This window comes from Myotis nattereri (genome assembly GCF_964212035.1).
Source record: "Myotis nattereri genome assembly, chromosome: 2".
Lineage (NCBI taxonomy): Eukaryota > Metazoa > Chordata > Mammalia > Chiroptera > Vespertilionidae > Myotis > Myotis nattereri.
The window spans coordinates 196,107,830-196,131,509 of record NC_138076.1 but is presented as its reverse complement, the minus strand read 5'-3'; the positions used below and the strand labels follow the sequence as shown (position 1 = coordinate 196,131,509).

Genomic DNA, 23,680 nt, shown 5'->3' with positions numbered 1-23,680 from the left:
AAATTCTGTGTTTCACTTAGATGTTAATGAAAACGTTTGTTTTTGCCTATCCAAGTTGGCAGAATTCTATTCGTAAACATTACTACAAAGCCATTCTTTTTTCTGACTCCCAGTATAGATTTGACACTGCAAATAGCCAGAAGCCTTTATTGCTGGACCTTCCTTTGCCAAAGATCAAACAAGCTGACTCTTATTAGAGTTTTCCCTCTTAGTCAAAATCCTGGCTGGCATCAGTAACTGTTCCAGTTGGACAAAATTGAAATTTGGTCAAGCTTGAATTCACCTTGGTGCTTATATTTACTTTATTCTTCACCTTGCTGGTCTTCGGGTATTAAAATATACTTATAAACCTAAACGTGCTCTTCATTAACCACCAGGGTAGTGAGGACCAAATATGGTTAAGAGCTCATTTAAGTAGGGCTTAACCATGCCCAGGTCATTTTTGTACATTTGAGATCCTCACTTGGTAAATTGGCAGCCTTAACCATTTAAAAATGTGTCCAGAAAGAAAAGCATTTGTTTCAACCAAGTCAAAATAGTGGACATTTACTTTTGTTGGGAGATTTTCTATGGGTTTGACTCCTCCAAGGGCATTCTGGATATGCCTAGCCAGTCTGTCTTGCTAAAAAGGGACTGAGGAGAAATTCTGTACCGTGTAAGAACTCCAGAATTTTTCCATAGGATGAGCCTGGAATTGGGTGTGGTTCTGGAGTTGGGTGTGGTTCTGGAGTCCTCTGGGCTTGCCACCTCAGGACCAGGCTTATCAAAGTCTAGGATCGACCAGATGGGTATGCCCTCCCAGCTGAGGTCCAAGTCCAGCCTGCACTCTGGTCACCATATTGGGTGCCCGGGTGAGGGGCTGCATCAGCCCAGGAAAAGTGGCCTTTTCTGTTTCACAGAAAGGCATCACCTGCTTTCCAAACGATGAATCTGTGAGCCTAAGAGCCCAGAAAAGTCACTTTCTAACTTTATATAAGCATCATATATACGTATAAGAGGAAGCCCTGGGCCACAAATTAGGGACCAGGACTGAACGAATATTCAAGGAGTAAGAGAATTAGAGCAGGGGACCAGGGCACCTTTTATTTTTATTTATTTGTTTGTTTGTTTGTTTAAAAAACCAAATTTTAAAAATATTTAATATTTTTTATTGATTTTTAGAGAGAGAGGACAGAGTGGGAGAGAGAAGCATCAGTGTGAGAGAGAAACATCAATTGGTTGCCTCCCATATGGGCCCCAACCAGGGATCGAACCTGCAACCTAGGCATGTGCCCTGACCGGTAATTAAAGGACCTTTTGGTGCATAGGATGATGATGCCAACTAACCGAGCCACACCGGTCAGGGCAATGCATCTTAGAAATTTAAAAATAAATATATGCTTCATGATTGTTTAGTACAGTGGTTCTCAACCTTCCTAATGCAGCGACCCCCAATTTCATTGTTACAAATTGAACATAATTAAAGCATAGTGATTAATCACAAAAACAATATGTAATTATATATGTGTTTTCCGATGGTCTTAGGCGACCCCTGTGAAAGGGTCATTTGACCCCCAAAGGGGTCGTGACCCACAGGTTGAGAACCGCTTGTTTAGAATGAGAATCATTACAGTTTTTTTAATCTGGTCTAGCCTTATATAGTATATGAGGATACTAACACGGAAATGTTACAGAACAGAATTGGCCAAAGCCCCCATGCCTCTGCTAGGCATGGCTGGACTATTAAGAGAACAAGAAGCTGCCTTCTTGCTCCCAGCAAGGGCTCTTGACCACTTCACCAAGCTGCTTTGAATATGGCGGTATGTCTTACAGCTAGACAGTTGATCCTTATTTGGGGTATTTAAAATAATCAATACTTTATTTCATAAGTCAGGATAGTATTTTATTGCTTCTTTGAAAATTTGAGATTTTGGCAGACAGGCTTATTGACCAGACTTAATGGACCTTTGGATCCCATAATTCTGTATGTGTTGCTGATATCATTACATTATTTAGGGAGGAAAGAAGAAATCTGGATAATACAAAGCAAGACATGTCCTCAAATTCAAAATAACTGACTTTGGAATGTTACCCGTCCTGTATGCTCATTTCCTCTGTGCTCTGCCATTCCCATTTCACAGCACACACACAGTCCAGGAATCTGGGCATTGTTGAAGTAAAAAGTCCCAGATTCCCACAGATGACTCATGTTTAGGAAAGGTTAACTGTACTGAATAGCTTTCAGCTATAAGTTAATTATTCATTGGCTGTGTAATCAGGGGTGGTAGGGCTTACTAGGAGCACTTATATTAGAAAACTTAGACCTGGAACATGATACAATATTTGTTGGGTCCTCAGAAATGAGAACAAAATTAAACTTGTATGTTCCTTGAGGTTGCCCATGGCGATAATGGGGGTTATTTAACTTTTATTAACCAACGATGCCATCTGGTGGCCAGAAAGTACATTTTGTGGTGCCCATGCATGCTGCACCAACCTTTTTTTTTTTTCTTTGAAAGAATTAACCTCAGTAGCATTTGAGGCATTTTTATTAGCGAAGTTTTGAAAAATGCTTAGTTTGGTTTGGCAGAAGCAGGGAAGTGTCATAGACTGATACACGTCTAATATGGCAAATAGAGTAGATTACTCTGCTCTCCTCATTTTTTAAAAAGGAAACTCCTGTACAAGGTCCTAAATGGTATGCAGTAAACAATTTCCTATGACCAATACAGGTGTGTCTGTCTGGCCTCCTTTCCTGGGTTTCACCTGGATTGTAACAGTCACTGGGACAGCTGGTGGTTTCCGTGCTCCTTCCGTCTGACTCAGGGCAATCTATCATGTTCCAGTTCTGCACCTGAGGCACCGAGTGATTCCTCACTGAGGGCGATCATGGTCTCGTCTTCCTTGAAAAGGTGAAAGTTCTCACAAGGATGCACTGCCACAAGATGCCCTGAAAATACAGATGGATGGATGGATATGTTGGAAAGTTGAATTTTTAAAGTTTAATCTCGGAACATTGAATTTTAAGATACTTTTTAAAAAATTGGCAAAGAGAGTAAGCCTAACCCCATTACATCCTCGGTTAATAGCATGATTTTGTAACATCTTAGTGGTGGGTTTTCTCTTCAGCCGATTTGTGTTTCCACTCTGTTCCTGAAATTCAGGTTGGCGGACGGCAGCTGAGTTTGCGTACAAGGAAAGAAAATGCAGCTCAGGAGCATATCAGGCTCAGCACAGTGATTCTGAGGTCAGGATTTCCTAATACATCTTCCAGCCGGCTCTCTTGCCGTGGTCAGTAAATGGCGGCTCACGAGCCACATGCAGCTCTTTGGCCCCTTGAGTGTGGCTCTTCCACAAAATACCACGTGCGGGCGCGTGTACAGTGCAATTGAAACTTCGTGGCCCATGCGCAGAAGTTGATTTTTGGCCTGGGCGAGTCTATTTTGAAAAGTACTTTTGATATTTGGCTCTGTTGACTAATGAGTTTGCTGACCACTGGTTTAGAGAAATGTCTCAGTTCTGTATTAAAGAACAAGCATTGAAGATACAATAGGAACTTGTCTTGAATCAGATACTCAGGTAAATCTGCTGTCCTTTCCATACTCTTCAGCAACCTCGAGGCTTTAAGAACTGTTGCTTTTGATGAATGAGGTAGCTGGGATGTTGAGAACATCTAAGAAGACGACTAAATGTTTTTCCCCAACCCTATCATTCTCATGGAGAAGTTGACTATTTAGACTCACCAAACATGGCTTAAATAGGGAATTCATTCTGAGTGGAGTCAGAGTGACTTGAAGTTAATTTTCATTTCCAGGAAAAGCTAAGTGTAATATGTAATCAGCGTATTTTGTTAATTTTTGTGGTTTTCTTATTTGACTGGAAGCATACTTTCCATCTTCTGTGTTCAGATTACTTTTAAGATCTAAATTGCTAGTGACAGTCTCTGGCAGGATAGAACCTACACCACGGTGCATGGAAACGGAATGTCGTCATCCACAGTGTCTCACATGGCTTCCTGCCAGTGCTGCATGTCTAGACTCACACAGGTTCTTGGATCACTGTCTAAAGATGCACAGAGTTTCAACACTTGGGTGTGAGTGTTTATTTCATGTAGTACGTTTGGAAACTTGCCACTGGCACCCAAGTTTCCCTTTGTGCCTTTCAGCATGATTTCATAAAACCCTGGGATGAAATATGATATAGTCCATGATATTCTTAATGGAGGTTGATTCTGATAAAAATGCATTGTTTCTTAACATGCCTTTCCTCCTTTCATTTTCTCAACTCCCACTGTCATTAGGATTGGTTTCAGCCTTTATTGTTGTTTACCTAAACTAAGACAGTTCTGCCCAAGAAAAAAAATCATTTAAAAAAATTCTAAGCATTGGATAAGTGCTATGAGAGATAGAAAGATGAATCAGATGTGGGTTCTGCCCACATGGAGCTTTGAGTCAAATGAAAACAAAAACGATTAAAGGCATACAATGAGTAACTGTCATGTAATGTATTATTCAAAGGGAGAGAATATTTCCTTTAAGTGGAAAGTTTAGTAGGAGAAGAGGAATTTGAAATGAGCCTTGAAGAATATGAGGAGAATTTTTATATGCAGAGACAGAGGAAGGATTCAGAAAAAGGGAACATTAGAGACAAAAAGTATGGAACCAGAGAACGCATGGGCAGCATTTAAGGAATTGTGCAGAATCAAGCTTTGGTAAGAATAAAGGGCCTGTGTTGGGCAGTAGCAAGAGAGAAAATCAGAAAGTCAATAGGGACCATGTAGTGGGGGACTTTAAATTCCAGGGAATGGAATTTATTTTAATTTGATAGATAAGGATTAGCCATCCAACATTTATCAACAGACAAGAGAGTATTACCTCAAAATCCTGTTACATTCCTTTTGGTTAAAGATTTATTAACTACAACCTATTGCTTTAATTTCTTTCCATATTATAAGAACCACCATAAACTATGTTGCTCATTTTACAGACCATTTTCCTCTAGATCAGTTTTCTCATCTGCAGCCGTGTTGACTTTTTGGGTCAGATAATTCTTTGTTGTGGGGCTGCCTTGTGCATTTGTAGGATGTTTAGCAGCACCCCTGGCCTCTCATCAATAGGTGCCAGTAACCCCTCTTCCCCCAATTGTAACAATCAGAAATATCTCCAGACATTTCCAAATGACCCCTAGGAGCCAAATTCACCCCCATTTGAGAGCCCCTGGTCTAGTGTATTGCATTCTTCTGGTGTTCTGATGTTGTTAGACTTAGATGGACAAACCTAAGAGTCCCTTAGGCATTCAATCTATTAACGCTTGGAATTTTGTATTAGACTACATATGATCTTGACGTTAAGGTATTTCATGTGTGAAATATCTGAACTGGGCATCAGGAGGCCTGGATTCCAGTCCTGGCTCTGCATAAAGAGGTTGTGTGACTTGGGTGAGACACTGTACTCAGCAACCTGGTTTCTCCTCTCTGAAATGACTGGTGTGACCGCTGAGGCTCTTTTCTGCTCTCATTCTGTGTCCTGATTTTAAATTGTTCTTAGGGCTTTATTCTTTCACACTTTAGAAAGTTAGCACAAATTGGACTAGCATGTGTCTTAACCAACAAGAATGACTGACGTATTTAATAAAAAAGACAAGTGTTTTTCCCCTTACTGCTTTATTGCACTAAATACTATCATTTTTTTCCATTTCTAGATTATTTGAAAAATCTTTTAGAAGACTCTGGAGATTACAGAAATACTCAAGGTAAAAACTTTTTTTTTTTAAGGTAAAAATTTTTGTGGTCTTATATATTGTAGAAGTTTTTATATTATGTTTTATTTGGACTGATAAATTAAAAATATAACAAAACTCTTTTATTTATAAGAAGCCTTTTCTTTTTTTCAAAACGCTATTTTGGGCAGGTTAAAATAGAACTAGATAAAGTGGTACAGTGGAGCTGGATGTGGGTAATAGATACTTTAGGGATAAGCGTGGCCCAGGGTGAGCTGGCCATGGGAGACAGCTGCCTGAGAGTCACCCAGCATGCTGGGTCAGGGAGCTCCATCCTCCTATGTTAGTCACCCTTGCCAGATGTCAGTTCTCCTCCTCTAGATGCCCACTGCTTTCAAAGCAGGGGTTGAACCAGTTAATCTGCATTTAAAATCGTGAATTCACGAGGTGACCAAACTACACAAATCAGGGCTAACATCAAAAATAGCATGTAGTTCTAGACTGTTTAATGATGGGCATTAGCCTTACCCCATCATCATGCCCAGTGGTATTTAAGTGGAGTAGTCCATTACAGTACAGTGGACTCATTGATGTTCATGGGATAATCCATAGTGTGTGTATGTATGTGTTTCTCTCTTACACACAAACACACATGTGATTATTTCTGTTACTTCTGGTGTTTCTTTCTATTTACCCCATTTCTTTCAAAAGTCATAGATATATCCCTCATTCTGATCGGCAGAAACACATTAAACAAGTCCATGTCCATCCCATTACTTTTATGAATTTTTATCATATTCCTGTGTTATCCTTTATATTTTCCGATTATAAAACCAAACAGGTCTTTAACCCATTTTGTAGAGATTCTTATTCATTCTCTTAATTGTTTTACTTCTCCTTCTCTAACATCTTCTATTTGCAAGTGTTATACTTTTAAAGGTGCTTTTTTTTTTTTAAAGGAAAAGTTTGGGGTGGGAAATATGACATGCGTCTTGCATTCAGTGAACATACCTAGTTGAAGAAAAAAGCCTGCCCAGCAGACAAAGAAAGAGTAGATAGCTGTAAATTTAGGATGCACTAAACAGTACAGAATCCTTTGAAAGAGGGAGAAAAGTGTGAAGGTTGAAGAGGCAGAGCTCTGCTCAGAGAGAAGTGGGGCTGGAGAGGAGTTGGGTAGGCAGAGCAAGGATGGGCATTCCAGATCAGAATCTCTCTCATGAAAATAAAAATTTTAAACATCTTAACAAATAGAGCCTCAAAAAAACATCTCTTCCAGGGCCTCTGCCCTCAAAGACAGTGAATTATTAGCTCCATTCTACAGATAAAACAAATACAGGGCCAGAGATTAAAGAGCTTGTTTAAAGGAAAATTACACACTTGAAAAAAAAAAAATTACACACTTGAGCAAAAACTGAATTAGAATAAGCAGTGAATAGTGAAGTGCACTGTATGGCCAGGTGCACCGCAGTAAAGTGGTGAGCAGTTGTAAATGAGATTGCCAAGGGTGAGGGGAAATGCGACAGATAATATACCTCTGGAAGGCAGGCAGAGGAGTTAAAGTGACAGAGTCACCAGGGCCTCTTAAAGCGATGACCTGGGGAGTAGAATTACAGACTGGGTGAGAGAATGCAGAGTTTGGAATTAAGGTGACCAGACAACAACAGCTTTATCCTTTCATCCAAAAGCTTCTCTCCCTGCCCACTTGTCCTTCAAGCAGCCAGAAAGCAGGGGGTGTGCCCAGGACCATCTCCTGAATAGCTGGCGTGATGAGTGCCAGGTGCAATACCGTATGATTTATGGTTGGGGGGAAATACTGCTTTCCTTTAGTAATGGTGATAGTAATGAGTTTATATCTAAAGAATAAAGAACCCCCAGGATTGATACCAGAAAGAGAATCTCTTGGTAGGTTATAGTAGTTGGACCAAAAAATCCTCACCCCCTTTCCAATAATTGATCTTTTGTGTATTTTTTTAATTGTCCTTTTGTTGTTGATTACTGTTCCCGCTACACCAGCCTCAGGAGGGCATATTCCCCTTTTAACACTACCAGTTTTTCTCAGTGGGAGTCCTACTGTTACATTGTCTGGAATAACCTTTGTGTGCTTTTCTAATTAGGAGTACAGAATGTTTAGCATCCCTGGCTCCTACCCACTAAAGGCTAGAGGACCTCCCCAGTCATGTGACAACCAAAAATTGTCCTTACACATGTCCAAATGTCCCATGGGGAACACTACTGTCTTGGGTTGAGAACAACTGTAGCCCCAAAGGAGATAAAGTTCAGACTTCTTTTTATAGCTAGTTGCAAAACTAATAAGACTGGAGCAGTCAAAGTCACTTTGCTAACGACAAGGGGTTAATAAAAAAAATGAAATACAAATGAAGCTAAGTAACAAAGTAATGCATGCAATTTCCTAAAGTCTAGTGTGCTTGCATGTGACATTTTCCCCTCTTGGGATCAGACTAAGAGAAGGCAGCTGAGCCCTAGCCAGTTTGGTTCAGTGGATAGAACGTTGGCCTGCAGACTGAAGGGTCCCGGTTCAGTTCGGTCAAGGGCACATGGCCGGGTTGCAGGCTTGATCCCCAGTAGGGGGCATGCAGGAGGCAGCCAATGAATTCTCTCTCATGATTGATGGTCTCTCTCTCTCTCTCTCTCTCTCGCTCTCTCTCTCTCTCGCTCTCTCTCTCTCGCTCTTTCTCCCTCCCTCCCTCCCTCTCTGAAATCAATAAAAATATATTAAAAAAAGAAAAAAGAAGGGAGCTGAGCCCTGACCCTCTTACATAATTGCTTTCTGGTTTCCTGTCCCAGGATCCCTCACTCCCAAGGCAGTCTACACTGGAATGGTCCTTAGCTTCCAGGTAAAATCCTATCTGTATCCTTGTAAACTTCAAGAGGATAATCAAGTTTCAGCACAAAACAACACTGACATTCATACATTAATACACATGGTATATCATGTCTGTCTTTTTTAAAAAATATGTTTTTATTGATTTCAGAGAGAAAGGGAGAGATAGAAACAACAATGATGAGAGAGAAACATTGATCAGCTGCCTCCTGCACGCCCCCTACTGGGGACTGAGCCTGCAACCTAGGAATGTTCCTTGACAGGAATTGAACCCAGGACCCTTCACTCTGCAGGCCAACACTCTATCCACTGAACCAAACCAGCTAGGGCAGTATATCATGTCTCTTTAGACCAGTGGTTCTCAACCTTCCTAATGCCGTGACCCTTTAATACAGTTCCTCATGTTGTGGTGACCCCCAATTTCATTGTTACAAATTGAACATAATTAAAGCATGGTGATTAATCACAAAAACAAAATGTAATTATATATGTGTTTTCTGATGGTCTTAGGCGACCCCTGTGAAAGGGTCGTTTGACCCCCAAAGGGGTTGCGACCCACAGGTTGAGAACCGCTGCTTTAGACTCTCTGGTTCATTTTTTTCCTCTCAAGTTCTCTATTTTGCCTGTTCCATGCCCTCATCATCCATACTTTTGCCTATTCTCAGTTATCCAAGATCCTGTAGCAGTTGGTTGCTGTAAACTAGCCATCTTGTTGCCTGGAATTGCTTCATGTTGCAATTCATTGGTAATGACCAAATGCCCCTCTGTTCCTACATATTTTAGATGCCCTTGCTGTTGTTATAGAGGTAGCCAACCACGCCAATGACACCATGAAGCAAGGAGTAAGTATCTGATTTCAGTGGCTGTGTACTATTGAACCTGGGAGCCAGGCCTTCATATGCTCTGCGTTCTCTTTCTGCAGGACAACTTCCAAAAACTTATGCAAATTCAGTACAGCTTAAATGGACACCATGAAATCGTGCAGCCTGGACGGGTGAGTGTTTAAGACTATCTTAGGCAAATTTAATCTAATGCTTTTAGGCACAGTTTGTAACTACTTTTCATTTCAGTTATGAAAATAGATTATTTGTTATTGTTACTCTTCATTGGCCCAGTTTGGGTCGACTAAGTTCATTCTACCCATCTAAACATTCATGACTTAAGACACTTAAGAAGTCCGATTCAATTAGGAAAATGGCAAGGAACCCCACAGAGTCTCTGATTGAATAGGATCGTTTTATTGTGTAATACTAGCTGACCTCATACAACTTTAAAGACAATTTCATTAAAATCTTTCATGACAGAGAGGATTATGAGGGGAAGGAGAAAATTGGTATTTTGTTGCTGCTAATAGAGCACAAAAATGGCCTAGGGAATGAATTCAGGGAAATTACAAAATGCAATTGTCAGGATGTTGGCTATGCCTTAGGATAAAGTACACACTGGGTCAATTACATTTCAGACCACATAGTACCCCTGGGGCCAATATTGGATTTATAAAACTGCAGCCTTGTCCAATTCCTAAATGACTTAGAGGGTTTAGAAAGAAACCATGACTTTAAAAAGTCGCAAGGAAAATAATGTCCGCCCAGCTCCCAGAGAAAAAAATCTGGGGAAAGAAAGTTGAAAAGGAAATTATATGTATATTGTTGTGTTATGATGGTAGGACTAAATGGGTGTTTGTTTGGATGAATCAGGTTTTTCTCAAAGAAGGAACTCTGATGAAGCTGTCTCGGAAAGACATGCAGCCCCGAGTGTTCTTCCTGGTAAGTGGCTGTGTGTGTTCCTGATGGTCCCCAGGAAGGCATAATTGCTTAATCAAAGGAGACATTTGTACATTAGCACATTCAAATAGCAGTTTTAGTGGGATCTGTGACTGACTGTATGCTCCTTTGCATTTCAAGTATAGTAAACAAAGATGCATAACCAGAAAATTATTTTCTTTTTGAATTTAGTTTATTTCATTTTCAATTTGGAAAAATTGATTCATTTGATTATTTAGGCAGATTATAATGCCTTAGTGGGATTTAGCATTCAGAAACCATTAAATCTGTCTACAGAACTTGGAAAGAAAGCACATTTTTTCACAATTGCCTTTTTAATAATATTTTAATAGAACATTCTGGGTGGTTTTAGTTTCTGTAAGCAGAACATAAGTATTTATGCAGAGAGCTTTTATTTTTTTATTTTTAAATATATTTTATTGATTTTTTTACAGAGAGGAAGAGAGAGGGATAGAGAGTTAGAAACATCGATGAAAGAGAAACATCAATCAGCTGCCTCCTGCACACTCCCTACTGGGGATGTGCCTGCAACCAAAGTACATGCCCTTGACCAGACTCGAACCTGGGACCCTTGAGTCCACAGGCTGATGCTCTATCCACTGAGCCAAACCGGTTAGGGCGAGAGAGAGCTTTTAAAGAAGTAATAATATTAGCTTTTAAAGAGCTAATAAAGAAGTAATGTTTTTTTCTTTATTTCTGTGTCTTATCAATAACTTTGTAGATGAAATTTGTTCTTTTACTTTATCCTATGAAATGTTTCTACTTTCAGTTTAATGATGCCCTATTGTATACAACACCAGTACAGTCTGGGATGTATAAACTGAACAACATGCTCTCATTGGCTGGAATGAAGGTCGGTGCATCTGTTGGAAGGTTTTGTTTTAACCTAAATATATTTAGAGAAAAGTCCCTAAGATAATTATCTATAACTTTTTCTTCTCCATGTATTACTGTCCATGTATTCATTCAATCATTCATGTCGCCATTTGTTCACTCATACATTAATTTATTCATAACATATTTATTGAGAATGACTATAGACAACATGGCAATAGGTTTGGCGGAAAATATAAAGATAAATGTAAGCACGATTCTTTCTGTCTCTGCCCCTATGCCAGTCTCCCCAGGAGCTTAGCAACTAGTAGGGAGGATAATACACTATGCATAAACGCTTATAAATTAGACAGTAATTAATATCACCATAAAGGCACAGTTAAAGTTTTTGGTTCAGAGTGCAGCTTTTGGTGGGACATGGTGGAGGTATTGATGGCAGCTAGGAAAGAGGGAGAATTGGGGAAGTCTTTTTGGGGGAAGAACCAAGAATAGGTCACATTTGGCCATGCTAAGATGTGGGGAAAGGCATTCCAGGTAGAGGGAATAGTGTGAGCAAAGGCCTAAAGGTGGGAAAGTTGGGCCTTTGTGTACATAGGTATTTATTTTAATTTTATTTAAATATATTTATTTATTTATTAAGGTATTATATATGTGTCCTTATCCCCCCATTGTTCCCCGGCCCGCCCTCCGCTCATGCCTTCACCCCCCTAGTGTCTGTGTCCATTGGTTATGTTATATGCATGCATACAAAGTTCTCTGGTTGATCTCCCTTCCTTTCCCACATGCTTTCCTGCCTTCCCTTGACAGTCTGATTGATGATTCTCTGTCTCTGTTTTTGTTCATCAGTTTATGTTGTTCATTATGTTCCATAAATGAGTGAGACTATGTGATTTATATTTCTCCAACTGACTTATTTCGCTTAGCATAATGTTCTCCAGGTCCATCCATGCTGTTGCAAATGATAGGAGTTCCTTCCTTTTTACAGCAGCGTAGTATTCCATTGTGTAGTTGTATCACAGTTTTTTAATCATCTGCTGATGGGCACTTAGGCTGTTTCCAGATCTTAGCTATTGTAAATTATGCTGCTATGAACATAGGGGTGCATATATCTTTTCTGATTGGTGTTTCTAGTTTCTTGGGATATATTCCTAGAAGTGGGATCACTGGGTCAAATGGGAGTTCCATTTTTAGTTTTCTTTTTTTTAAATATATTTTTATTGATTTCAGAGAGGAAGGTAGAGAGAGAGAGAGAGAGAAACATCAATGATGGGAGAGAATCACTGATCGGTTGCCTCCTACAGGCCCCACACTGGGGGTTGAGCCTGCAACCTGGGCATGTGTCCCAATAGGGAATTGAACCATGACCTCTTGGTTCATAGGTCAATGCTCAACCACTGAGCCACACTGATTGGGCTTCTGCCCAGTCGGGGCACGTGCCTGGGTTGCAGGCTCAATCCCCAGTGTGGGGTGAGCAGGAGGCAGTGATTCTTTCTTATCATTGATGTTTCTCTCTCTCTCTCCCTCTCCCTTCGTCTCTGAAATCAATAAAAATATATTTTAAAAAAATAAAAATAAATTCATTTGTAGCAGAGAGTAGGTGAGGGAAAGCAGTGATAGATAAAGCTGGAAATAAACGAAGGTTGGTGGTGGATGTCAGCATCTAGGTCACTGGGCAATTTTAACTGTGCTTCAAAGATGAGATTTTTTAATAAGATGAGTTTGCTCAAATTGTTTTGCTTTCTTCCAGGTAAAAAAACCTACCCAAGAAGCATATCAGAATGAACTACAGATTGAGAGTGTAGAACGTTCCTTCATTCTCTCAGCCAGGTAAGTTTAAAAACTCATAGATGAGCATTTGCCAGTATTATAGGGTCAGCCATCTCCAGCCTTTTTTTACATTTAAGTTAACTACTAGACTTATCTTTTCCCCCTTCTTTTCTTTCTGAATACCATGCAGGTATCTCGTGGTTTACCATGTAGATAAAATATCTGAGAGTGAACGAATGCAACAAAGTGCTAGAAGCACACATATAAAAATGTTCCTCTGAGTAGAATAATAATGCTGAAAAATGCTTTGCTGATCATTTTTTAAAGTGAATATTTCAACACATTTTTAAAAACAAAGAAGGTGAAGGGATTAGCCAAAAAATATATATGCATAACCCATAGACACAGACCACAGTGTGTAGATGGCCAGAAGGAAGGAGGGGTCAAATGCAGTAGGGAGGTGGGCAAAGGGGGAGGAAATGAGGACATCTGTAATGGTGTCAACAATAAAAATAAAGTAAAAATAAATAAATTAATTAATTAATTAATAAAAACATTTAGTGCTTTGAATCTTTTACTAGAAGTTTTCACCTAACATTGAAAAGACATAAATCTACGAGATAGGTGTCATCTCACTAAAGATGAGGAAGACTAAGTTACAGAAAAGTTGAGTTTCTATCTTAAGGATACATAACTGGCAAAGTCACAATACAAATAGAAATTTTTTGCTTTTAAATCTGTTGTTATTTATGATACCACATTGCCTTAACTAGAACCTTCGGTGCTTATGTATAAGTAAAGCTGTAATACCATCTACACTAATAACAGACAAACATGCAAAATGACTGTACCTTCGCTATGCCTTAAGCCATGCCCACCAGCCCACCAGCCAGTCAGAGCAACTATATGCAAATTAACCCAACCAAGATGGCGGCCAGCAGCCACGGAGTGAAGCAAGCAGGAGGCTTGGTTGCCCCAATGATGGAGGAAGCCAAGCTTCCCATCTGCCACAGCTGGCTCTGAGCTCCACTCAGAGCAACAAAGTTTCAATTATAGAAGATAAATAAACCTCAAATACCTGCTTTCAGCTGGCTGTGGCCACGGATCTGGTGCGAGCAGGAGACTTAGTTGCCCTAGTGATGGAGGAAGCCAAGCTTCCCTCCCGCCCGCCCTGGCCGGCTTTGAGCTCCTCTCAAGGCTACAAAGGTTCAATTATAGAAGGTAAATAAGACTTTTGGAGAACCAAGATGGCGGCATAGGTTAACGCCGGAGTTTGCTGCTTTGAACAACTACTTCAAAAGTGAAACCAAAAAACGGAAGGGACATCACCCAGAACCACAGGAACGCTGGCTGAGTGGAAGTCCTACAACTAGGAGGAAAGAGAAACGCATACGGACACTCAGAGGAGGCGCAGTGCTGAAGTCAAATTCTGAGGTGCGGAGTGCGCGGAGCGGGCTGGCGGCGGAGGTCGCGGTTGGCGTTTTCAATCGGGAGGGAGTCGCAGACTCTGAGCTCCAGATACAGGCGAGTCTTTAGGGACCCAGACTCAAACGGGAGAAGCGAGACTGCCTGGCTTCGGTCAGAGCGAGTGCAGCTTTCTCTCCGAGCTTTGCAGCGGGTGCTGGGACTCAGAGAGGCAGAGCCCCTGGGGACAGGACTGAGAGCCGCCATAACTGCTCTCTCCGGCCCACCCTGTTGATCCTGTGCGACCCGCCCTGCCCAAGCCCTGCACAAAGGCCTTTGCCGGATAGCCTCAGGCAAAGGCTAGATTAGCACCTCCCTAGAGGACAGAAGTTCTCTCACTGCAGACACAGCTGATTCTCATAGCCACTTGGCCTGGAGGTCAAACCCTCCCTGGTATTAGCTACAACAATCAAGGTTTATAAGACTGCGCACAAAGACCACTAGGGGGTGCACCAAGGAAGCATAACAAAATGCGGAGACAAAGAAACAGGACAACAAAATTGTCAATGGAAGATATAGAGTTCAGAACCACACTTTTAAGGTCTCTCAAGAACTGTTTAGAAGCCGCCGATAAACTTAATGAGATCTACAAGAAAACTAATGAGACCCTTGATCTTATATTGGGGAACCACCTAGAAATTAAGCATACACGGACTGAAATAACGAATATTATACAGACTCCCGACAGCAGACCAGAAGAGCGCAAGAATCAAGTCAATGATTTGAAATGCGAGGAAGCAAAAAACACCCAACCGGAAAAGCAAAATGAAAAAAGAATCCAAAAATGTGAGGATAGTGTAAGGAGCCTCTGGGACAGCTTCAAGCGTACCAACATCAGAATTATAGGGGTGCCAGAAGATGAGAGAGAGCAAGATATTGAAAACCTATTTGAAGAAATAATGACAGAAAACTTCCCCCACCTGGTGAAAGAAATGGACTTACAGGTCCAAGAAGCGCGGAGAACCCCAAACAAAAGGAATCCAAAGAGGACCACACCAAGACACATCATCATTAAAATGCCAAGAGCAAAAGATAAAGAGAGAATCTTAAAAACAGCAAGAGAAAGAAACTCAGTTACCTACAAGGGAATACCCATACGACTGTCAGCTGATTTCTCAACAGAAACTTTGCAGGCCAGAAGGGAGTGGCAAGAAATATTCAAAGTGATGAATACCAAGAACCTACAACCAAGATTACTTTATCCAGCAAAGCTATCATTCAGAATTGAAGGTCAGATAAAGAGCTTCACAGATAAGGAAAAGCTAAAGGAGTTCATCACCACCAAACCAGGATTATATGAAATGCTGAAAGGTGTCCTTTAAGAAGAGGAAGAGGAAGAAAAAGGTAAAGATACAAATTATGAACAACAAATACACATGTATCAACAAGTGAATCTAGGAATCAAGTGAATAAATAATCTGATGAACAGAATGAACTGGTGATTATAATAGAATCAGGGACATAGAAAGGGAATGGACTGACTATTCTTGGGGGGGAAAGGGGTGGGGGAGATGCGGGAAGAGACTGGACAAAAATCATGCACCTATGGATGAGGACAGTGGGTGGGGAGTGAGGTCGGAGGGTGGGGCGGGAACTGGGAGGAGAGGAGTTATGGGGGGGAAAAAAAGAGGAACAAATGTAATAATCTGAACAATAAAGATTTAATTAAAAGAAAAAAAAAAAAAAAGAAGGTAAATAAATCCCAGAATTAAAAAAAAGAAAAGAAACAAAGGAGAGGCTGGGAGCTTCTGTCACCAGCGGGGGAGATTGGCCAGCCTAAAAACTGGCCCTCAGCCCCTCACCCAGACTGGCCAGGCACCCCAGTGGGGGCCCCCGACCCTAAAGGGGGTGTGGCCAGCCTGAAAACAGCCATCAGACCCTCACCCAGGCTGGCCAAACCTCCATGGGGTGAGGGTCCCCATTGCGGGGGGGTTTGACCAGCCTGAAAATAGCCATCAGCCCCTCACCCAGGCTGGCCAGGCACCCCAGTGGGGAACTCCACCCTGAAGGGTGTGTGACCAGCCTGCAAACACCCATTGGCCCCTCACCCAGGCTGGCCAGGCACCCCAGCGGGTCCCCCACCCTGATCCGGGACACCCTTCAGGGCAAATCAGCCACCCCCACCCATGCACCAGGCCTCTATCCTATATAATAAAAGGGTAATATGCAAACTGACCCTAATAGCAGAACGACTGGGAATGACTGGTCACTATGACACACACTGACCATCAGGGGGCAGACGCTCAATGCAGGAGCTTCCCCCTGGTGGTCAGTGTGCTCCCACAGGGGGAACTCTGCTCAGCCACAAGCCAGGCTGACAGCTGCCAGTACAGCGGTGGTGGTGGGAGCCTCTCCCTCCTTCTCAGCAGCGCTAAGGATGTCTGACTGCAGCTTAGGCCTGGTCCCCGCTGGCAAGTGGACATCCCCCAAGGGCTCCCAGGCTGCCAGAGGAATGTCTGATTGCCAGCTTAGGCCCAATCCCCCTGGGAGCGGGCCTAAGCCAACAGGTGGTCATCCCCCGAGGGGTCCCAGACTGCGAGAGGACACAGGCTGGGCTGAGGGATGCCCTACCCCCCCAAGTGCACAAATTTTTGTGCACCGGGCCTCTAGTATGTAAATAAAGTCCTAAAGAAAACCTGAAGCTGTTTAAACATAAATATACATTGTTCAGTTATTGGCCAAGTGGCAGAAGTGGGTGTTTGGCAGGATTTGACAGGTGAAGAGAGAGATAGCAGCCACAGTGTGCTCTACTGCTGGATCTGGACAGTGAGTCTGGGCAGCTCTCAGACCAACCTTTGATTTTAATAAAAGTGGTAGCAAATACTTTAGTAGCATTTACACTGTACCAGGCACTATCCTAAGCACTTTCTGTGCATTAATTCATTAAATCTTCACAACAACCTTCAAGGTAAGTGATGACTATTACACCCCTTTAATGGTGAGAAAAGCCACCCAGCTATCAGGTTATCAGGGCCAGGATTTGGACCCAGGCAGCCTGCTCACAGCTGTGTCCAAATCACTGAAATCAGTTAGGGTCTTAGTAGCACCTTGAGTCGTAATGGAACCATTTGTTTTTCTGCATTAGGCATGGTTGTAAAGGTTTTATATTTATTTTCTCTTTTAATTTCTATGATAACTAGTGAAGTTTGTATTGTCTTGACCTTCCATATAAGGAAAATGGAGCCTGAAAACATGTCCAAGTTTACATAACTAGTAAGCAGTGGACTAAAATTTGAACCTAGGTGTATCTGACACTAAATTTATGCTTTTAACCATAATAATATTGCCTATGTCCACATGTCAAGGACTCAGACCAAAATCAGAGGAGCACAAGAGCAGCTAGCTCCCTAAGTCATGTCACTTTTCTGAAAGGGAATGGCCACTGCTGCCAGACACCAGATCTCAGGATGACAGGAGAAGTTAAATACCTGTTTTCAGAATTTGTCAGATGCCTCCCAGTTTCAGCCTGCGCTGTGGCCTTCTCTCCCCCCACCACCCTTCCTCCCTCTAACCAACCTACCTTCCCTCCCTCCCTCCCCCTACCCCCTCCCCTCCCCTCCCCTTCCCTCCTACCTCCCTCCCTCCTTTTTTTTGAGTTTGAGCAAAAGTGCAGACTGGTTTGGCTCAGTGGATAGAGCGTTGGCCTGTGGACTGAAGGGTCCCAGGTTCGATTCCAGTCAAGGGCATGTACCTTGGCTGCGGGCACATCCCCAGTGGGAGGTGTGCAGGAGGCAGCTGATCGATGTTTCTCCCTCATTGATGTTTCTAACTCTCTATCCCTCTTCCTTTCTCTCTGTTAAAAAATCAATAAAATACATTTGCCCTGGCCGACTTGGCTCAGTGGATAGAGCATCGGCCTGCGGACTGAGGGGTCCCGGGTTCGATTCCGGCCAAGGGCACATGCCTGGGTTGCGGGCTTGGTCCCCAGTGGGGGGCGTGCAGGAGGCAGCCGATCAATGATTCTCTCTCATCATTGATGTTTCCATCTCTCTCTCCTTCTACCTTCCTCTCTGAAATCAATAAATATTTAAAAAAAAAAAAGGTGCAAAGAACATCAAGTCCCAGTATATCAGACTCCTTGCAATTACTTAAGCTGGGTTCTTAAAAATCAAGAAAGTAATTTTCAAAAATCCAAAGAGGAAATGCCCATAAGAAACTCAAAATTTTAATTGTACTTAAGTTTTATAATAAAAATGTGCTTTGGTAAAAACAGGATTCTATTTTATTAAAGATTAAACAAATCAGGAAATGATGTAAATCTTTCTTCGGTTTTCTATCAGTAAATATCTGAATGTCCATGTTTTCCCAGATTGGCCTCCTAGACTTTAGGAAGGGCATTGGATTTTTCAATATGATGGAAAACCATCTGAGGGTTTTAAGCTAAAAACTGACCTGGGTTAATTTACATTTTTAAAAGAGCACACTGGCCACTTTGTAGAGGATAGGCCACTGGAGACTAGAGTAGAAGCTGGAAGACCGGATAAGTGGTTGTAGGTGGCAGTGTCTGGGACTAGAGTGGAAAGAAGTGGTCAGAAGCAGGTATAGCCAATAGGATTGCTGATTGATTGAATGTGGGATATGCAGGAGAAATGATAAAAGTGGGAAGTTCTTGATAAAGGTGAAAAATAAGTCTCCAAGATAGGATTAAGGTGGCATGGAGGAAGGGAAACAAACTAACACATAGTGAATACCCTTTCTGAATACCCCAACCACAGTGAGGCAGGTACTGTATAACATGTAAAAGGGGATTAAGAAGGTCTCTTGTGATCTGGTTCTTGTCTTCCTCACGAGCCTAATCTCCATTCATCCTTCCTATACCCACGACCATGAAAGCCAGGCATGCTCGTCAGCATGGATCTGCTTATGGTTCTCCATCCACACCAGCCTACTTCACATCCTTCTTGCACAGGCTGCCTTCTCCTGAAACTCATTTCTTTGTTCAATAAATCATATGAGTCTCTGCCTTGAGCCAGACATTGGGGATACAGTGGAGAATTAAAATGGCCCTTCTCTCCCGAAGCTTATAGTCCATTAGGGAAGACTCACAAATATTAACACAATCCGTAATTACGGTGATTAAGTAGTACACAGGAAGACTACCAGGAGATATGAGGCTGTAAAACAAGGGACCTTGAACTAGATTTGACAGAGAATGAGCAGTCAGGGTTAGCTTCCCTAAAGACCTGCTGTGTCTACTTCATTATGAAGGGTAAATAGGAGTTGGATAGCTAGACAAAGAGGAAAGGAAGAGGCTCCCGGTCATTAGGTACAGTGCGTACTAAGGTGGAAAGGAGCATGGCATATTCAAAGAACTGAAAGGCCAGTGTGGCGTGAACATAGAGAATGAGAGAGGCCCAAGATAAGCCTGGAGAGAGGGAGGGAGGTTTCACAGAACCATCTTGTGGACTTGGGTCTTTAGCCTAAGAGCCACAGGAAGCCACTGAAAGGTTTATATAAAGGAATGATGTGATCAGACTGGCATTTTAAAAGGAGTGTCTGGTTGCTGTGTGGAGAATGGCTTGGGAGGGGAACTAAAGGAGATGGCTAATTGGACATAAAGGATGAGAAAGAGAGTGAGCATGAGCTCCAGATTGTCCATTGTACTGGGCAGTGGTGCCGTTCACTGTGACAGGGAATACAGAGAGGAGCAGCTTTGGAGGAGAGATCAGGAATTTAGTTTCAGATGTACACATTGAATGTGAGGTGCGTATGAATCATCAAAATGGAGCCATCAAGGAGACAGTTTATGTAAGTATCTGAATGTCAGAAGGAAGCTGGACTAGATACATATATTTGGGAATCATCAACTTAGAGATGAGAACCAAAGCCAGGAGACCAAATGAAGGTGCACAGAGAGACTAAAGAGTTCCCTGTCAAACTCCTAGAATTCTTCCCAGCCTATCTTAGTCATCACCTCTGCAAAGTCTTCCCTGCTACCTACAGAAAGTAATTTACTACTTCTGTGTTCTTTATCTACCTTGCATTTATTATATCATATAGTAATTACTCGATTCTGTGTCTCACCTCAATTACATGGAAGCCCTTATAAGTGAGGTATATCCTTGTACTCAGTTTATGGCGTAGTAGCTGACGCTTAGTAAGTTTCCAGTAAATGTTACTTAGATGAATTCAATTGAAGCAATATGGCCTTTGGACCTTAGAGTAGCATGTCTAGTTACCACAAGTAATAAATGGTGTAACAAGGCCTAACTCATCAGCAAACCCTTCTATTGGAGCGTTTTTCCCCTTGGAACTTCATCTCAATCAATGGGAAAATTGTACTTATTAAATATAAATTTGCTTTCTGGTAATGTGCCCATTCCAGTACCAAATTTAACTGTTTTTTGATCTGAGGGAAATGCTGATTCTTTTGCTAACCATGCTGCAAAAGGAAAGCTCGATGTCTGCACTCAATGCTGCAGCAAATGTGTGTGGTCTATGAGAAATGTGTTATCAAGAGCTGGTAAACATTGTTCTGGCAGAAACCCACACCAGAGAGGACAGCATATGTGATACGATTTACAGTCAAATCACATTCCACATGCTCTCAGAGCTCCAGAAAAATCAGACGGCAATTCTCAAATTAGCCATCTGCTTCTCTGCTTTCTGTTACCTCTTCCAGTGAAACAGTGGGGAGGGAGAGATGAAGGGAGGGGTAGAAATATTTTATGAAAGTTTACTTGGAAGCCTGAGTGTATGTTTTTATAGTATAGTTCTTCAGAGAACACGAATAGAGGCCAGAGATGACATTGTGGTGAAGGGTTCAACCCTTAGTCACACTTGGTCTGATACTAACCTATTTAGTATAGTCTGTCATCTAAAGCAAATTATCTAACATTTCGAATCCTCAGATTCCTTATCTGTAAATGGTGATGGTGAGTGGTGATGTTGGGATGAGGGTATGGGTAAGACCCAATATATATTTCATGGGGTAGCTTTGAGGAAAAGATATGATGACATTTGCAAAGCATTTAACACAGTTGACTGACATGTAGTAACTTAAATAAATGTCAGCTAGTTGTAGAATAGTAGAGGTAACTGAGGCAGGTTTTTTTTTTGTGTGTGTAGTTTTTTTTTTAGAGAGAGAGAGAGAGAGAGAGAAAACATCAATGATGAGAATCATTGATCTGCTGCCTCCTGCATGATCCCCTACTGGTGATCGAGCCTGCAACCTGGGCATGGGCCCTAGACCGGAATTGAACCCGGGACCCTTCAGTCCGCGGGCTGATGCTCTATCCACTGAGCCAAACCAGCTAGGGCAAAGGCAGGTGTTGTTTTTTTGTTTGTTTGGAGAGATGGGGGTGGTTTCTATTTTATTTTGTTATTGGTATATGATAAAAATTTGAGAAACTTACTAATTTAAAATTTTTATTTGTAATTGGAGTTTTACCTTTTAATAGCCATATGAATGCAAATTCTAAATGGCACTGAAGCCCTGACCGGTTTGGCTCAGTGGATAGAGCGTTGGCCTGTGGACTGAGGGGCCCTGGGTTCGATTCCGGTCAAGGGCATGTACCTTGGTTGCAGGCACATCCCCAGTAGGGGGTGTGCAGGAGGCAGTCGATTGATGTTTCTCTCTCGTCGATGTTTCTAACACTCTATCCCTCTCCCTTCTTCTCTATGAAAAATCAATAAAAATATATTTAAAAAATAAAATAAAAATAAATGGCACTGAAGTTATTTAGTAAGAAGGTACATTTCTAAGAATGATTATTGTGGGGAAGACTAGTGGTTTTCTGGTATGTCCTTGACCTGCTCTGAGTTCATTGAAATACAACAAAATATGCCTATTTGTACCCTTATTTTTATAGACTTTTTATTTTTTAAAATATAATTTAAGAATTCCAAAACCATAACCATACACAGGTTTTCAATGTCTTACTCAGTATGACACATAACTTTCTTCTACTTTTTATACAAACTTTTATTAATAAAGTATTTTGAGTAAAAGTTGAAATATACTTAAAATTAGAGTGAACAATATAATGAAACTGCATATTCATCACCAAGACCCAAAAATTACCCAGGAAGATTCTGCCACATATTTTCCTATTTTCTAAAGTATTTTAAAACAAATTGTAGATGTCAAATCATTTTACTCCTATATTATTTAGTATGCCTCTCTAAGAAAAATACACACTGTCTTACCCAGTCACATTCCCATTATTATGATGGATTTTATTTTACTATGATAGAGTTTTAAACTTATTAAATTCTCTTACTGTCTCTTCACACACACACCTGAAAGTATGCCTCTCACTCTTGGGTATGCAAAACAAAATGTGCTGATACCAGTAATAATCTGAAATTACCATCATTTGGGGGAATGAGAGGTACAAAAGCAAAACAAGAATGCCTTTTTCTGAATAGGCTTTCCCCCTATTTGGCCCATTTCTATCTAGAATTGAATCATAGCTCCAGATGAACTGAAGGTAGGAACAGGAAACATGATGAGCTGAATACAGGTAGAGGCGCCCTAACAGTGACAAGCTATTTCCCTTATTCACCACTCCTTAAATATCTGTTTATGATAACAAAAATATGTTTCCTTAACCCACTGCCCTTCCTAGAAAACTTTAGTAGTAGTTACTAAACTGAAAATATGAGTATTCTATGGTGTAAATTTGAGTTTGAAACTTGATTCCTTGGAATGTTTTTAAATTCTAGTGTTATACCTGAGGAAACTTCTTGGTTATATAAATAATCATCACAATTCTGAATTGTGTGACTAGCCTATAAGCCAAACAAAAAATGCTTCCAAAGTTAGGAGACTTCAAAAGCCGTTCAGTATAAAGCAGTACTCTTGGAAAGGAAGACAGCATTGTGTTTGCTCAAATGCCCTGTGTTCTCATGCCTGCTCTGATTATTTGTGCACACAAACCTCTGAGTTGCTGCCTGTGACCAGCATTGTTGAGGGTGGTGGAATCTGTTGCCATGGGAGAAGGAAAAGAAGTATGAAAAAGGCAAAGGATAAAAGCTGACATCTGGTTGATGGAACCTTCTTTTGCCCCCAACAGTTCTGCCACAGAAAGGGATGAATGGCTAGAAGCGATTTCCAGGTCAATAGAAGAGTATGCCAAGAAAAGAATCACATTCTGCCCTAGTAGGAGTCTTGATGAGGTATTGTCTTTTCCGCCTCCTCCTTTTTTTAATGCGTTTTACTTTTTATCTTTAAAAAACTGTTCCCAGGGGTTTAGAAAGGCAGCATGTGTTTCACAGAAGGATTGGAGGTGTGTGTGTGATGTCAGAGCTAAAATTTTATCTTGTTAATGTCTCCCTGCAAGTCTATAGC

The 23,680-nt window shown here is 41.4% G+C and overlaps 1 protein-coding gene across 1 annotated transcript in view; it reads left to right on the top strand.

Moving 5' to 3' along the window:
- The window catches only part of FGD6 (FYVE, RhoGEF and PH domain containing 6), a 132,117-nt gene that overhangs the window by 96,931 nt on the left and 11,506 nt on the right, over nt 1-23,680 (top strand). The window contains exons 10-16 of the mRNA XM_081084449.1: nt 5,680-5,730; nt 9,323-9,381; nt 9,462-9,533; nt 10,237-10,305; nt 11,093-11,176; nt 12,905-12,984; nt 23,406-23,508. Coding sequence (XP_080940575.1) covers nt 5,680-5,730; nt 9,323-9,381; nt 9,462-9,533; nt 10,237-10,305; nt 11,093-11,176; nt 12,905-12,984; nt 23,406-23,508 — 518 coding nt within the window. The remainder of the gene's footprint in view (nt 1-5,679; nt 5,731-9,322; nt 9,382-9,461; nt 9,534-10,236; nt 10,306-11,092; nt 11,177-12,904; nt 12,985-23,405; nt 23,509-23,680) is intronic.